A 17,813-nucleotide genomic window follows, 5' to 3' on the forward strand; every position below is an offset into this window, starting at 1 on the left:
AACACAAAAGAAACTTTTATTGAAAAATGTTGTGGAATGCAGTTTGAAATCATCATGAGGGATTTAAGATTACTTGAGTAATTAAAACAAATTATATAGATTTTGGAAGGTCTAAGCATTTTTAAACTTCTTCAATCTGCCTAGAAGTTCTCCTCAGTGTTAGTAAAATCTGTTAGTAAACTCTTTAAGAGTTATAAATGATAAAATTATAAATTCTGTCATTTACTTATGTTGTTCTGGACCAAAGAAAATTGGGTTGAGCTAACATTTAAAGGCTTATAAAACACTAAAACATGTTTGTTTTTGGTTTTCTCATACGTTTCTAACATTATGTTTTACTACGCAGGCCTCCTGAATCAAAATGTTGTATGTACAAATAACAGATCTTACTATTTAGCTAAAAATTCCCTCACCTAACTAAAGATATTACCCAATTATTTAATAGAAATTATGGCCTTATAAATAGAGCATACAATATGATTTAGACAGGTGGTCTCAGCTGCCTTTAGAGATGCATAATACTATAGAGACAATAACAATTAATATAGTTCCTATCCACTATAACTCTTCAAATCCCTACCAATTGAAATTCCATTAAAACAGTTTGGAGAATGGGACAAGTGGATTTCAAGATTTTAATGGAGTGGCAGGAGACATAGAATTAAATCTAAAACATTGCAACTGTCTAAAGAGAAAAAGCGACAAAGCAGCACAGTTACGACCCTTAGCATGCTGTTGTAGCCCAGAATACACAGCAAGATGGAAAGACCTGGAAACCTTACAAATTGATATTCCACTACAATCACTATTGGGTAGCAAGATCGGACATAAACAGTATTTAAATTGTTTAAATCAGTGGTCCAAAGTTCCCCTTAGAATCTAGTTTAAAGAGTGTGATCTCTTTAAACTACATTAAATTGGGAATTTAGTTTTCAGAACAAATTGACAAATGTGATTTCTTTAGGTACCTGCAAACCAAGACCTAATTAATAGTGAGATTAGGTGTATGCAGAACCATGCCCCCAACTTAATTGACTTGGTTATTGACATCTATAAGAACAAAAACAATAGGAGACTTGTTTCAAATTTGTTTTCTGCCATCCAATTCATCAAGGAATACTCAACAAATGACATCAGACTAAAATGGGAGAGAGAATCCAACCGTTATCTCAGTGGAAGATACGTTGAATAGCTGCTCAGTACAGGCCACTATTTCCAGCTTTGCTATATGCTGAGATTTTTGCTGGAGGAATCTTACCAAATACTTTATAACCCCCAAGTTAACATGCATGCAAACATGGAAGAAGGAGAGTGGACAGTGCTGGAGGAAATGTGGGGAAGACTTAGCAAACCATTTTCACACATTCTGGAGTTGCCCAGCCATTCAGTCATACTGGCAGGATGTAATGCAAGTAATACGAAATGTTTTTTTTTTTTTTGGTGATGGAGTGGACTTTTCTTTACAAAAATTTACCAGGAAAATATTGCAGCCAACTTAATGGTAAAAGACAAGTATTTATTAAAAATACTTCTAGCAACCAGTAAGAAAACTGTAACTCGAAAGTGGCTACAACTTGAACCCCCTACAAACTCTGCATGGTTAGATATCGTATCTAACATTCAAAATATGAAGAGAACTTTTTCTTTAAAACTACAAATAGACAAAATGCCTGCATTATTGGCAAAAATGGATTGTACTTTAGTTTTTACACAGTGTAAACTGATCTTTATATGTATTTGTTAATGTGACCTGTAAGGAAATATGTGACCAGTCAAATGTTCATTTAAGTTCTGGTGTGATATTGTATTTTTTATAATTTTTTTATTTATTATATTTTTTTCTTTTCCTATTTATTCATTAATAAAAATAAAAATAAAAATAAAGAATAAAAAAAGCAATTCCTTCACCTTGTCCAGGTGGCACAGATGGCAATGTATTTATGTGTGGAGAGGAGCAGATGACACCGGTCTCTGTCACAGTAGCCAAACTTGGCTTTCCAAGGAAGACACAATCATAAAAATCTTCTTGATCCAGTTTGGGAAGACCTGGGATGGCTAAAGAAATCTGAAAAAGCAAACAAAACGTTAAAAGCGATCTGTCAGAGTGAAATGTTTTTGGTTATTTGAGTGCTCAGTTACAATGTGTTAAATCGTAAAGCGTACATTTCTCCTCTCTTCTCGGCTGATGTTGGATGGATTGAGAAACGTCACGCTCAGGCATTGCTGTTCAATGTCAAAGCTCCACAGCCACTGATCTTTCTGATTCCCACGTATACACTCGCTACGCAGGCCACACCTGGTGTACAAAGACAGTGTTCAAGAAACCAACTTCCCAAAATAAAGCATCGTGGATATGTAATTCTTCTCAAACTTGAACTTACTTCCCCTCAAGAACACACCAGCCACAATATGGATCATGAGCCATCAGACAGGACTGACAATCCAACTGCTTTTCACACTCTGCTACAGGCCTCTTCTCTAGCTGTGTGAGCACAGTAAGAAAACAATAATCAATAATAATACACAAAATTTGCTAATTGTTATTAATAAAAAAAAGGAATACAAATAAAAATGTTAATATATATTTTTGAATGAACATTTAGTCATCAGGAAGTCAAAATTAACACCATTTACTTAGCACATTTTGATTGCTCAGGCAGAATAAAAAAAGGCCCTATTATAGATAATAAAGGTTCATATTTTGGTTTTGGGTTCTCCAACAATAGTCTGACATACATGCAAGGACAAAAATACTTTCATTGTCTTATAATATGAATTTATTTCATTAATTATTTCCAATGAACCATATGATTTCTATAGAGATTCATTTTTCCAAACCCCTCCCAAGACCCAGTCTGTTGTGATATTGTACACTACCTGACAGAAGTCTTGTCGCCTATCCAAGTTTTAGGAACAACAAATAATAACCTGACTTCTAATTGACCATTTGGTATCAGAAGTGGCTTATATGAAAGGCAAAGGCCTCTAGATTACACTTATTTTACTAAAATAAAATATGATCATGCCTTGATTTTTAATTATTTAATTAGTACAGTAAGGTCTGACTTTGCTTAGACAAAAGTCTTGTCACTTAACAGAAATAATGTAAAGTATAGAATATAAAGTCATGGTGCAGTGGAAAAAGAAGTAATATTGTGTATGACTCCCATGAGTTTGGACAACTGCATCCAAACATCTCAGCAATGACTCAAATAACTTATTGATAAAGTCATCTGAAATGGCAAAGAAAGCATTCTTGCAGGACACCCAGAGTTCATCAAGATTCTTTGGACTCATACTCCATTCCTCCACCTTCATCTTACCCTAGACATGCTCAATAATGTTCCTGTCTGGTGAATGGACTGGCCAATCCTGGAGCACCTTGACCTTCTTTGCTTTCAGAAAATTTGATGTAGAGGCTGAAGTATGAGAAGGAGTGTTATCCTGCTAAATAAACTGTGTACTGACGAAGTTCCATGTACATCTATAGTCTCTAGTACCAATCCTTTCTTTACTAACCACTGGCCTGTGTATCCAGTGTTGTAGGGTAAGTTGCTGTAGTGGTCATCAGTAAAATGGTGGGAACTGAGTATTTGCACTCACTACTTCTATTTTTTTTTTTAATATATTTATTATCTGTTTTTGTCCTGTCTCTGTAATCCTGTTGCACTGTAGAAGCTCTGTCATGAAAACAAATTCCTCGTATGTGTGAACATACCTGGCAATAAAGCTCTTTCTGATTCTGATTCTGAGCACAAGGTTGTGGGTATACTGAGGTATTGATCTGATTCTTCACAATCTGATCATTAAGCAGTAAAAAAATAAATATAAAATAAAAAACAGTGCAGAGCATGGCATCTTCGCAACATGATGCAATCTGAACCACCAGAATCCATTACAGTGTTTCAGGGAGGGGAGTTGTAGTTTTCCCAATTCGGCAAGCACAACAAGTGGGTAGGCAATGTTTTACTCAGACATCACAACAAAAGGCCTAAAGATCCATTTGTTTGTTGGCACTTCAGCAACTTATGATTATTTTGTGGCAAAATCTATATAGTATAATAATAAGAAGAAAAAGAAGAAGAAGAAGAGAAAGAAGAAGAAGAAGAAGAAGAAGAAGAAGTTCATAATATAATGATCCAACTATACAACAGATATTATATTTTTGTTCAATATATGATAAATAACTTCTTCCTTAGGATACATTTTCTAAACATTTAAGTATTCTCAGTATAAAATTTTTGTGCACTGATTTTTAAGATTTTACATTATAATAAAATGTAGATTGACTTAATAGCTTTGACTTAATGAGCACTTTCAGATTTATCATCAGAATTATTAGCCCCCTTTGAATTTTTTTTTTCTTTTTTAAATATTTCCCAAATTATGTTTAACAGAGCAAGGAAATTTTCACAGTATGTCTGATAATATTTTTTCTTCTGGAGAAAATCTTATTTGCTTCATTTCGGCAAGAATAAAAGTTAAAAAAAATTTTTTTTACCATTTTAGGGTCAAAATTATTAGCCTCTTTGTGCTATTTTTTTTCCGATAGTCTACAGAACAAACCATCATTATACAATAACTTACCTAATTACCCTAACCTGCCTAGTTAACTTAATTAACCTAGTTAGGCCTTTAAATGTCACTTTAAGCTGTATAGAAGTGTCTTGAAAAATATCTAGTCAAATATTATTTACTGTCATCAAGGCAAAGATAAAATAAATCAGTTATTAGAAATGAGTTATTAAAACTATTATGTTTAGAAATTTGTTTAAAAAAATCTTCTCTCTATTAAACAAAAATTGGGGAAAAAATAAACGGGGGGCTAATAATTCTGACTTCAACTGTATAGTGAAAAATACCTATGTCAGTACCAAAAATTCCCTATAGTGCATAGCATTTTACTTAAATATGTAATTTATTTTAATAAAAAATAAACACACATTTAATACAATCATATTATCAATGATTTGATGCAATTTTGCTGGACTGTATTGTAAAAAAAATGACCAAAAATGCATCACTTAAGGGTCAGTTATTTTCCTATATACAAGGCTGTGATGATATTTCAATACTCTTACGAATATGCCACATTTCTCCAAACAATTTCAGTTCCCATTGCAGTCCATTATATTATTTCCTCACCCAATGGGAACCGAAATTACTTGGTTGCCAACATGGTTTACAATATCCTCTTAGAAACTACACAGGGTGAGTAAGTGATGGATTATTTGGTGGATTATCCTGATATTAAATTAAAGGCTGGCACACACCAAGCCTAGACCAAACAACTAGTGCAGACAAAACCCTACTGCATTGTTGCCTCACGATGACTCACGTATGGTTCCGTCTGGACCAAAAAGCAGTGCATGAACTCACCAAACAGACAAAAACCCACTGAAATGAGAGCTGTGTTCTGCACCTGTATGGGAGGATGTTTTTTTTTCACCCATGGAGTGCAGTATCTGTTTTCTTATTGGCAACAGGAAACGCGAACATTCAAACTTAAAATAAAGTTTACATTACAGCCACCCTCTTTGTGTATATCATTTTACTCACAACCACATTCTAATTTGGTGCTGAATAAACAATCAGAGCACTCTCTTCAGCTGATCCTGATTTTACATGCTAAATCGACACACAAATTTTAGAGCTCTGACATTAAACCAACGAGAGGGGATGCGTGAAACACAAATTAAAACAACTAGCCAGACAGATGAAGCCCAATGGGTGACCGTCTGCTTGGTGTACCGGCCTTTTTTTTTTTGTTCAGTTTCTTTCCATCATTCCTTTCCAACAATAACTACTTTGTCAACAGGTAGCACTGCCAATTCAACTTCAATAAAGTAATACTTGCCATGTTACTTGTCAAGATGTACAGATGTTTTTCTTGATGGTCAAGCCTAAGCTCTCTGCTTATTGGTGCATTGGGTTGAATGGAGATTTCTGCATATTCTTCCACCTCACCATTTGGGCCAAGAAACACCTTGGAGGTGAAAAAAAAAACACTGACCAAAACTGAAGAAGAATTAAACATGCTCTAAAATGCAAGAGCAGCATATCAATGAAAGGCTTGCTTGAAATAAAAAGACAAAATATCCTTTAAAAATATATATATACATAATACCTTGTGTAGGTTTCCTTGTGAGTCCCCTAAAAAGGCAATAGTGTGCTCCTCCCTGACACTCACAGCCACAGCAGTGAGACGGACAGATGGGCTGTCAAATATTGGCTCCGCTTCCACCAGCACTCGGCTAGCCATTGGACTAGGAGTGTGATCAGAGCCACATGGGTACGCATCTAAAGTGTTCTGTTGAGACAAAGGTAAAAAACAAAAATTAAACGTAGTCCAATTTATGACACATTGTTTTACAATCAACAAATAAAACAGCCTTGACGATAAATGCCTTTTACGTGTCAGAGTCAACAAAAAAAAAATGGTTTTGTCAAAACACATTACTAAGAAAATTTCATTATAGATTTTTACAAATCTATTTATTTAGCAAGAACTACAATAGCTTCCCCACTCAATAGGAAGCTACAATACAGAATATTGAGCTGAATCTTGACTACAAAATTAAATTGCAAATCAAATCGAAATTGCAATATCTGTTAAAAAAATTGCTATTAGATATTTTACCCAATCGCACAGCCCTAGTAAACATCATTCTATTCATGATACATGCAGAGATTGTTTTGCTATAGAGGTCTTTGCTCTTTAAAACAATGGTGGATTTAGATCCTTAAAGACACTGACCCTCTTTGTCATAATTGTTTTAGCTGGGATGTGGATTATAATTATCATCTTGCTCGTTATCATCCCTAACCCCTGGTGCCATGTAAAAATATAGGTTTGCTTCCACTGAAGACAGACATTAAGTGTTAAGTGACAAGTTTGAGGAACAAAGGTGACTGCTGTACAACATTTGAGGGGGTCCTATCTTTGCATTAAAGTTGTCCTAAAAGTACTGAACAGCACTCAATCTTGTCTAAGGACAATTCTGAAAAACGTTTTTGATCCACTTCAAATGATGACTATGGTATATATTTAAACTCATGGAGACTTTTACTGGATAATTTAGGCCTTGTTTATGTACTGAATTTAATTTCAGATGAACTTAAGTAGTCAGGAAGGACATATCATAGTATTAAGTTTCTGTTCTGTTTTGCTTGTTTCTTATGTCTAATTTGGATCAGGGAGGATACATAGTCTCTGACTATATAAGACTGCTCAAACTGATAAATAGAACTATAAATGTGTAAAGACTAGCATATCATGTTTGATATGCAAATTTCTAAGGCCTCGTAATTATCAACAAAGCATTGACATTTTGTGTTCATTTGGACTTTGAGGTGCTTTTCTTTCGGGGGATGAGCTTCATAATCTAACTTTAATCATACTCGATGGGTCATAAAATCCTGATCCATCAAAGATAAAATAAACATATGCCATTTTTTTCCATCTGAAATACATGTTTACTATTATGTCAATGACAGAATTGTCAACCTAAGTGTAGAGGTTTATTTGTCATCGATTATAGAGCTCTAAAAATTATTTGATATAATAGTGGTACTCGGAAGCTGTGAACTTACTGGTTTTCAAACTTACCGCTGGCAGATTGGCACAGTTTGATTTGACTTCATACTCAATGTATGCAGCCTCATGTCCATCTGCACGACCCATTTCAGTGTAGCACAGATCTCTTGTGGAATTGATACGTTTATCCACTTCTTCGAGCGAAAACACGCATACTGCAGACTCTTCGTTGGGCCGGCTTGAGGAAGCTAAATGACTTGAAAACACCCCCAACAGAACCTCTTGTTCTGAAGTTGCTGCATTTTCCCTTCCCCAAACTTTACCAAACTTTGGCAGGCCAACATGTAGAGCTTGCAGGAGGTTATAATTCTTTCCTCTGGATGAACGGCAACTTAATGGAACTTCAACATAAGAATAATACGCAGCGTCATCCAAACACATACGGGAAACATATGTGCGATATTCCCTCGATTGTGACTTTAAGTCCCTCCGATAGAACATGAAGTAGACATAAGAACGATGTGTAAATGAGGTCACGAAATGATGGTCGTACTCCGAAAGCCTTCCAGCTACTGCTAACTTTGATGTTTCTTCATACGAGAAAACAGGTTCTGTAACTAAGTTTCGAGTAGATATTGGGGGTTGACTGTTGGTGTAACCACGTCCAACAAATAACATTGGCTGCTGTTTCCCACGTCCTTTTGTGAGTGCCACGAGACCTACTGTAGACACGCTGGGGTCATTAGCAGCCACATATTGTGTATCCACTGGCCTTTCTGCAGTAAAAATCACTTTCCCTACTGCATCCAAGCTTCGTTTCTGACATATTCCTTGATGAACACTTCCACAGCTGATGAGTTCCTGACTGTAAGGATCCACAAGTAGTAGCTTGTTGTGATTATTGGTCAGTTGTGCTTGTGGGCAGTTTGCTTCACTAATGGGGGGGAGGCATTCACGGCTGTCTATCACAGGCCCCGTCTCTTCCTCTGCCTCAAGCTGAAGATCTGAAGAAAGCTGGTAAAGTCGATCACGGCCACCTAAATACACCCGACCCACTGAAGGGTCAGGATGCAGAGCCAGGTGCTCAAAGTAGGTGTCATTGCGTAAAAAAGTGGGATGTTGTCTGGAAGAAGCAGAACTCTGGGTGACCGCGCAGTAACACAGTATGGTGAAAAGAGAAGAGAACACACACACCATCCCAGGTGGCATGTCAACTATTCTGACAACAAAGAGGGAGAGAAAATAAAAGAGAGGGAAAAAATTGATTAAAAATAATACAAGTGGAAACTGCATTTTGATAATGAATCTTTCGTAGTTGTTATAATTAAAGGCGCAGTATGTAAGTTTGACACCCAGTGGTTGAAAACACATGAAAGCACAGTTTGCCAGATTGTGTGTCTGACTATCAAGTCTAAAGGCTGATTTAAGGCTGATTTAAACCGTGTTCTAAATAAAAGCAACAGCATGTGATAGAAGAAATATTTTCCATATTAAAAGAGTTTTGTTCTAACCAACACCTGAAATACATATTTTAGAAATGGCTTTTACTTCTTGCAGCTGAACAACAGGTTAAACTGACAATGATCACCTCAGGTTCACCTCATGTGCTTTATTCAGTGTTAAATGCTAATAATGCAAATTTGAATACCATTTTACATGACATTTATTGACATACTACTGAAAGCAGCAGCAGATAGTTCACCTTAGGGTTGGGCGATGTCGACCAATTTGGCATCGATCGATGTCTAATATGAAACATCGCGATGGACGATGGATGGCATCGTCGTCATAGGCAGCGGTGAATTAATTATATATGAATAATTCATTCATTCATAACGAATTCATTATTTGTTAAGCAGTTCATTATAAGCACACCGTTTCAACTATCTGACTCGCATGGTCTTAGTTTTACCCTAACCAAATCATAAATAAAGATAAGTTACACACAAATAACCACATGAATAGGCAGAGTGATCTGTGTCGTTATAATGGTGTCGACAAACTTGGTTGGTAAAAAAGGTGCACAACCAACAGGAACCAGCCAACAGTATCTGAGGTTTTCGTATTAGTGTAAAAGGGGTCTAAGTGTGTATTTTTAACGAGCGGATTTGGAAGTCATATTTCGGTCAAGGACACACACTTTTGAGAGCCTTTCTATTTTTTCCACAAAGACAACCCAGATGCTGAAATATATTTGGCTAAACTTGCATTGGGTGGGTTAAGGGTACCAAACCAAAGACAGACGTTTAGCACAATTTCAAAGCAGAATATCTGACTTTAGCATTGTTTTTCAGATAAACAATAATGTTCACTTAGCATGTTTCTTAAATCTCTGCAAACATATCAAGGTAGTTTTATACTTTAGAAGAGTCAGAAACTTACATACAGCACCTTTAAGTGAATGAAATGGATACATCTGTGTGGACAGATCACCATCAACTGATGAACTGCTGATGAATTAATCTTTTCTGTTATTGGACCAGCCTGCATAACTTCAGTTAATAGAGATGCGATTTGTGAGGTGACAAAATAACCAGCAAATTCATCATTATGGCCTCTCAAACCTCATAGATTTATTATAGCTTTGTTTTGTTTGAGATGCCACCAATTGTGCTTATTTGTGAAGCATGCTATAGAGTTAAAATGTAACTAATTACATTATAATGACCAAACTTCCCAATTTTATACTTGCAGACTATAGCTTCAATCTTTATTTTTATTTTCTTTCCGTAACCCTCACATCCTAAATATATACCTCATGTCTGCTTTTCTCTGAAATTAGTATTTCAATTTTTCAGAAATTATTCACCATTTCTCTTGGCAGTGCACAAATTGATATGGGAGTGTGATGGCTGATTCTATAAAAGTTTGTCAAACAATGAGAAGTGGGGGAGTGGTTTGTAAAGGATCAATTAACCCACCCGTATTCCCCAGTCTGTTTGCTGTCTACATTTTGAAGTTCTCAATGTGAATCTACAAACTCTCCAACATGGTTTGTATGACATTCAAAACAATGCATAGCAATGGGATGTACTTGGGGTAAGTATTGGGATTTTGAGTGGTAGGACTGCCAGTCAATCAAACTCTCTGTGATGGGTCAGTTTTTTTTTTTTATCAGCATAAACACTTTAAAAACCTATAGATAGAATATACAACTTACTCAAAACAGGATTCATGTTATTAAAACAAAAAAATTAAATAGTGCCATTTGATAGATTCATTGGCATTTCCAAAAGCACTTTATTTTGATGGCGCCCTTTAAACATTCTATTGATTATATATAACTTTGCAATAGTGTTATCTAGCAGTCAGGATATTTAAGCAGTTATTTAACATTCTCAAGTTATGAAATTCTAATTCAAATTAACTAATTTAAATTCAGAACAATTTCAACAGCATAAAAAAATTCTGACTTATTAAATTACAATTGTCAATAATTCAAATGAACACAATTCAAATTCAGATTGTTTTGGCATATTATTAGTTCCATAAAACTTTACATTAAACTACAACTACATTAAAGTGGCAACCATTAAATCAAACATACTGTAACCAAAGAGAGGCAAACCATGTTTTCTTACCAGGGTTTGAGCTGCAGAGTCGACATGCATACACACAATGGCGTCAAACCAAAGTCCCCATCACCTAAACCTAAGACACACAAAGAAACAAAACTAATCAAAAGGATGAAATATTTACATTCACAGAACTTAAATCAAGTGTATGCATTTGGTAGGAGCAACAATTTAGTCAATTACAAAATGTCAGGATGCAGATTAATTGGATATGCATCACTCTAGATTAGGGCTGGGCGATTAATCGAAAAGTAATCGCAATCGACATTAAGAACCAATAATCTATGTAATTTTTCCAAGTCAGTTTTTTCTATTACTTTCCCTACCGCATGTGAAATCATGTAACCCCGCTCCGTTACGTTATTCTGCCAAAATGTCGTGCATGGACAGCTTAAACACTAAAACAACTGAGCAACAAGAGCAGCTTGTACCAAAGAAATTGCATATTTACTGTACAAAAATTGTCAGCAAAAATAAATCAATAATATAATCGTTCATTATTCATAATAGAGTTAAAATGTCAAATTAATAGAGATTTTGATTTTAGGCCAAATCACCCAGCCCTACTCTGTTGAAAAGAAAAGTTATTCCAGATACACCCAGGTACAACGTAACATGTCCACAAGCAGTCTAATTGTTTAACAATTAAAATAATTAAACAGGCTTTATTAAACAGCCCAGTGTCATTTCTAAGGGTAATTTGTTTTCCAAAATGATAGCTGCAGGTAGCACATTTCACAGTAGATTCAAAGCGAAATACCCAGGCCTTGGTGTTAAATGTGTTAATTTCCTTTACAACAGGCAAACGTGATTGTAACATTTAAAATTATTCCAACATTCTATTGTGTTGGTAAATAGGAGTAGGGTGGGGAATTTAATTCATCGATGCATTCAAAATTCTTTTAACTATTCTGAATCGATTTTTAAAAGATCAGATTTTTTTTTCTGTATTTAAATTAGATAGCTAAAAACAGAAACAAATAATAAGCATTGATAGGTGTATGTATTTATGCTGCTGAATTCACTTTATTTGGACAAGGATCAACAAACTTAAGAATTGTAAAGATGTGGCACAGAATTCCATTTATGGTCCACGTTGCAACCGGTTTCAGGATACTGTTCAAACCCCTGTTACACCACAATCGAGTTGTCAGAGACAGCACAGCACTGTGCTTCAATTCCAAATATAATTTTTAAATAAATACCTTTGCATTGAAGACATTTCTTTGTTAAAATGTTTTTGAACTAAAAATGCTTTCTTTTTTGGGATGAGAACTGTTTGTTCTTTACACTTTGTAATCTGATCCAATCATAAGTCCAGTGAATGGAACTAATTGGGTAATACTCTGTAATGTTTGAAATACATTAAATTTAGCCGTTCATGCAAAATTATACCTTAAAATTCTGTGTATATTGTAATTAAGATATCTATATCTCCAATATCCATGTCAACTGACCTACAATACTTTTTTAAAAAAATGTCACCACTGCCTCTATGACAGGGTGTTTTAATAAAATCTTTGAAGATTCAACTGAATTGAATGAATGACTTGAATGAATAGTCCACAAGCCTTGAAGCAGGAAAGATCTGTTCTATAAACAAAACATGTCTAAACCTGACAACCTCAAAAAGAAATATCTGCTAGACTGTGAAGCAGGTTTGAGAAGTAATAGTAATATCCCTACCAGCTTAATGTGATCTCATGAGTGTTCATGCATTTTTACATAAAGCATAGTTTTAACATACTTGTATTTATTTACATTTACACAAACACTGAAACATACAATATTTAAGTATTGACAACATTTAAAAATGTAAATTACTCATGTGAGTGACCAAATGTAAAGCAAATGGGTAGAAATCCTATAGGTAAAAATTGAAACTATACTATTCCATTTTCATGTCTTCAGTTATCATTGCACTTACAAATACATTTCGATATTCAGAACAATACTGTATGACTGATATTGTCTTATACAGCTTTATACACTTTTAAACAGTTTACAGTTTAAAAAAAGATACAATTAGCTTACATATTTTTACACAACATTGCTAGTTATTTAAAATTGTTTGAGTTTGAGAATTGTTGATAGACATTGCAAAAAAGTCAACAGGAGTGTTAAAAGTCCTACTGCTGATGAAATTTACATTATCTGTGACTTCATCAAGGTAAACGATGAGAAAATAACGAATTCTTACATAAGATACAATAAAACAGAGAAAAGCAAATCAATTTTATACTCATTCATGTTCAATCTAGAGAGAAAAAGCAATACTTGGGTAAAAGCACAGTCATCTAATGCTGTTCACAAGTCAAACATACAATTATTTCTCTGGTCAAAACTTGTACACACTTGCCCAACACAGCTCTTGGGTGAGAAACATGTTCCTTATACCAAAACATCAACTGAATGATGTTTAGCCCCTAAAAATATATTTAAAAATTCATGTGACAGCAATTTCTGATTTTTTGTCAATTTATGAAACACTAATTTATCAGATTAATAAAAACATTAAACACAAACATATCCTTTTATAGAAGATATCTTGAAAGCTCCTAAAAATCCCCAAAACTGAAATTGTTTAATATGAATAAGGCAGATATCAAAAAATTCCAATCATATGCATCAGACCTGAATCATGCAGATTGATCATTGGAAAGCTAAATATTAACCCAGAGAGAGGCCAAGTCAATGTTTTTGCACTTTTGAACCTGAAACACCCAACTAATGATGATGTAATATACTAAATAAAATTATACATGTACAATTATAAACAATGTAAGCCTTTAGAAGATGTGGAATGTAGTGCATGTGTTTTATGAAATGATTTCATGAAGTTTCATGAATACCGCTTTAATCTAAACTGACATTCTGTTAAGTCCTCGTGGTCAGTCAAGAACTGTGTTTAATTGATGGCAATCTGTATGGCATATGCAGTCAATGTGTAAAACATGGATCTAATTATGACCTCAAGGATAGATTACTGTATTTGGTTATTGTATGGTTGCCCTTCAGGTCCTGCACTCCAGTTGGTTTAAAAAGCCTTAGCTAGAGAAAATTCTAGAAGCAAGGATCTGACAGCACTGCACTGATGGATCGAGGGTGATACAATTTTTGCCATAAGTGAATGTTAGGCTGCATTTTTGGATTTTTGAAAATGACCTAATATGCAGCGTTTAACATAGCTCAAAGTGGATGAAAAAGTCCAGAGTTTTAAATCTGAGGTGCAGGACACACCAAGCAGTTGTTGGTCCCAAACAAAGACGTAACTCTCGGCTGAACTATCATAGTATGATGCATTGTTTGGGAAAAGAACGATGTAGTGACGAGTGTTTCCCAAAACCTGTAGTTTCTCTGTCGTGTCGCAGATCCATGGTTTGAACCACATTAGTTATAACGTAAAACCTCCATAATGATGCTCTAAACGCAGTGATAACAACCTCTTTAGAGAAGAACCCCATAATGTATTTTTGCAAATTATATTGATTTACACGAACATGCATTAAAAAAAATCCAATATTATTTTTTGATAAAAACATTCACTCATTTTCCATATTAATTGAAATGTATGTAAACGCACATATAGGGCCTTTGTTTCCCTTACAAATATTATTCAGAACATTACATATTCTATTCTAAAACATACAATCACTTACAAATGCGAGCACGTATTCTAATATCATATATAAATAATCTAAATAAATAATAAGGCTATTTATTAAAAAAATAAATGTAATATTTATTATTTATTAGGAATAATAATATCTACTTATTAATAGGATTAATAATAATAATATATTAATAATAATAATATATATATAATAATAATATTATTATTATTAAGTAGGATATATATTTATTTTTTATTTTATTGAAAAGTCTACTTTTACAATTTGACACATGTAAACCACTGCAGAAATCTGCTAACCAACAGGCCCATGTCATATACAGTTTAGATACTTAATAAATAACCTACTATAAATTAAAAGCATTAACGTATGCTATGTTTTTTGTTTTCACAAGCTTTGGAGACGTAAAGTAAATTCCACTTTTAAATATTAGGTCACCTATAGCTTTGGTCATGAGCCAAGGCTGTGTTTAAAATGACATCAATGTTTTCAAAGTGCATTGCGAATGAAGCGCAATTGTAAACAAGAAGAACTCTAAACTGAACTTTATAAATACTTTGAAAGCAAATTACACCTAAGAGAGATGACTTTAATGCTGTTTTTAAATAATTCAAAGTTTAAATGTTAGAATTTTCTATACGATTAGGGCATAGGGGGGATAACTGGGAATAGAACACAGCCAGGAACTATGTTTCTAACTACAGCTCTAGAGGTGTAGTCGCGAGCATACAAGTTTGACGCAGTTTGCAAATGTTCATTGGAACGATAGATTTGGGAAATGCCAAATCAACTGACTATGTTTGTAACAACGCAACTTGCAACTTCTGTTGGCCAACCATGTTTTTTTTGTTGGCCAACCACTGGTTATTTAGCAACCAATCATATGTCACAAGTGTGACATAGTAAAGTGACAGTTTAAGCCAAAAAGTAAACAATTCAAGCCAAGACGGATCACAAAGAAGCCGGCTGTAATATTGCTACTTTTCTCAAATATTTGCAAACAATATGGAATATTAGATCATCATACATATTTGCACGAGCGAACCCCTTTGTAATGAGTAACAGTTACTGTGATAATGGTACTAAATGCTGTTTTGTCTGCGAGCATTGGAAGTTCTGTTTCCCTTTGCAGAATAAGAAACAGACTACTGCCCTGTGCGGAGTGGGAATCCTCTTGCGCAGACAAAGGATGTGGCTCTCGTTTCAATCAGCTTTTGTCTGTTTGTTGTGTTCATGTGCAGTTTGTGGTCCAGACGCAATCCAATGCAACACAGTTGGGTTTTACTGGTGCTATTTGTTTGGCAATGGCTTTGTGTGTCCTGCCCCTAAAAGTGTGCCATGTTTGATGTTATTAGCTACGTTTCCATCCACCCAAGCATAAAAAATGGTTGATGGAAACGCCAAGATGCGCATGCATTTTTTAAATGCGCATAAAAACATATGCGCATAACTGAGTAGGATAAACTTTTTATTTGATAAGAAAAGATTTACCGAACAAATTAGAGTATGAGCATAAAAAAAAATAGGTCACGTGATTTTGTTATACAAATTCTTGTGATGATGAAAATGTGTGTGAGAATGGACAAACCATCAGGCTGAGCACATTGTAAAACATCTGAAATGTTATTTTGGTCATTCTAAAATGCCAGTATTAGTGTTATTATATTATTAATTACCTCTAGAATCAAGAGCGTCTGTGCTCCGTTCATTGCGTGTCACGATTGCCTTGAGGAGCAAGTAATTTATTAAATGAAGAAAAGATTCACAAAGCTTCTCTTATCGCAGCAAATTCCGTTTTTTCTGTTGATATTTGGCGCCAGATAATCAGGAAGTGACGATTTCATTCTCTTTGACTCATTGAATGGAAACGCAGCTTTATTCGCACATGCAATGATCCAGTTTTGCACATGAGGTTAATTCACATTTTGGAATGGAAACATAGCTAGTGACTCTCAGAAAGAAAGAGTCGACTCAGAGTCACTAATATGCATCATCCTCCAAGTGGAGGTTTAGTCATTTTATTTTGACTAAACAAAACAATGCCCACCCACTTACTGCATGCACAGACCCAATTCAACTTATACCCCTCTTCCTCAAACAAAGAAGAGAATTGCAATATAACACATAGATGCTGTCCTCAGACTGAGCAAAACCTGTTGTTTTTTACTGCTTTTACAAACAGCGCTAGTTTGATTAGTTCTGAAAGTAAACTAATCCTTTATGTTAGTCTGCCTATCTCTTCCTCTGAAGTTTATGCAGTCCCATGGATCTGGTCTTTATCCAGATCCGACAGTGGTCCTGCACCCAGAAATGACCACAGCTCAGCCCTTAAAGGTAAACTAAGACACCAGTAAGAAAAGCTCTTCAGATAGATCCTTAGCAAAGACATCAGTGATGAGTTTTTAACTCAGATCCCCTGGGTCATCTTGAATAAATCATGCAGGTACTAGTTGGGACCTACACCCATATCAGTAATGATGCTAATGAAGCCCAAGGCCACTGATAAACCTGTCGTCTATTACTGGTTTTATTGAAGCTTTACCCCTACCCCTTCCCCTTGGCCCTTAAAAAGTGTGAAGGGGAAGGGCTTTAAAATTTACGCCTAAGAAAAGGGACACCACTACAATACCTTCACACTAGGCATGGGCCGGTATAAGATTCTGACCGTATAACCTTGGATAAAAATACCACGGTTTCACGGTATTGTGATAACTGCTCTAAAATATATTCTTTTTAAATGTCTGGATTAAAATTTTTTTTATAATAATAATAAAAAAAATGTTTTCACTTTGAAAACAATATATTCTATTTTTTGAAAGATTTATGATATTTTGGAGCAGCGGTTTTAAAACTTTGACTTTTCCAAACCACGGTATACCTTGAAAATGGTTATGATCCCATACATACTGCACACGTCATCATATGTCATCACGATCTTTTGCTTCATATGAGATCAGACGATAGCGACTGCTGTAGTTATTCCAGTTGTGTTATTTTTTGGTTTTTATCTTCAGGAGATCACTGAAGGCATATATTATGTTATCATAATGACCTAATGTGGCAATATGA

At 34.7% G+C, this 17,813-nt stretch overlaps 1 protein-coding gene across 1 annotated transcript in view; it reads right to left on the minus strand.

Moving 5' to 3' along the window:
- LOC130230502 (plexin-B1-like) overlaps positions 1 to 17,813 on the minus strand; it is a 110,320-nt gene that overhangs the window by 61,125 nt on the left and 31,382 nt on the right. The window contains 7 exon segments of the mRNA XM_056459537.1: positions 1,909 to 2,065; positions 2,164 to 2,296; positions 2,382 to 2,482; positions 5,858 to 5,986; positions 6,128 to 6,310; positions 7,610 to 8,756; positions 11,119 to 11,188. Of these exon segments, the coding sequence (XP_056315512.1) occupies positions 1,909 to 2,065; positions 2,164 to 2,296; positions 2,382 to 2,482; positions 5,858 to 5,986; positions 6,128 to 6,310; positions 7,610 to 8,746 (1,840 nt within the window). The 5' untranslated portion in view covers positions 8,747 to 8,756; positions 11,119 to 11,188.

Source organism: Danio aesculapii, chromosome 6 (genome assembly GCF_903798145.1).
Source record: "Danio aesculapii chromosome 6, fDanAes4.1, whole genome shotgun sequence".
Lineage (NCBI taxonomy): Eukaryota > Metazoa > Chordata > Actinopteri > Cypriniformes > Danionidae > Danio > Danio aesculapii.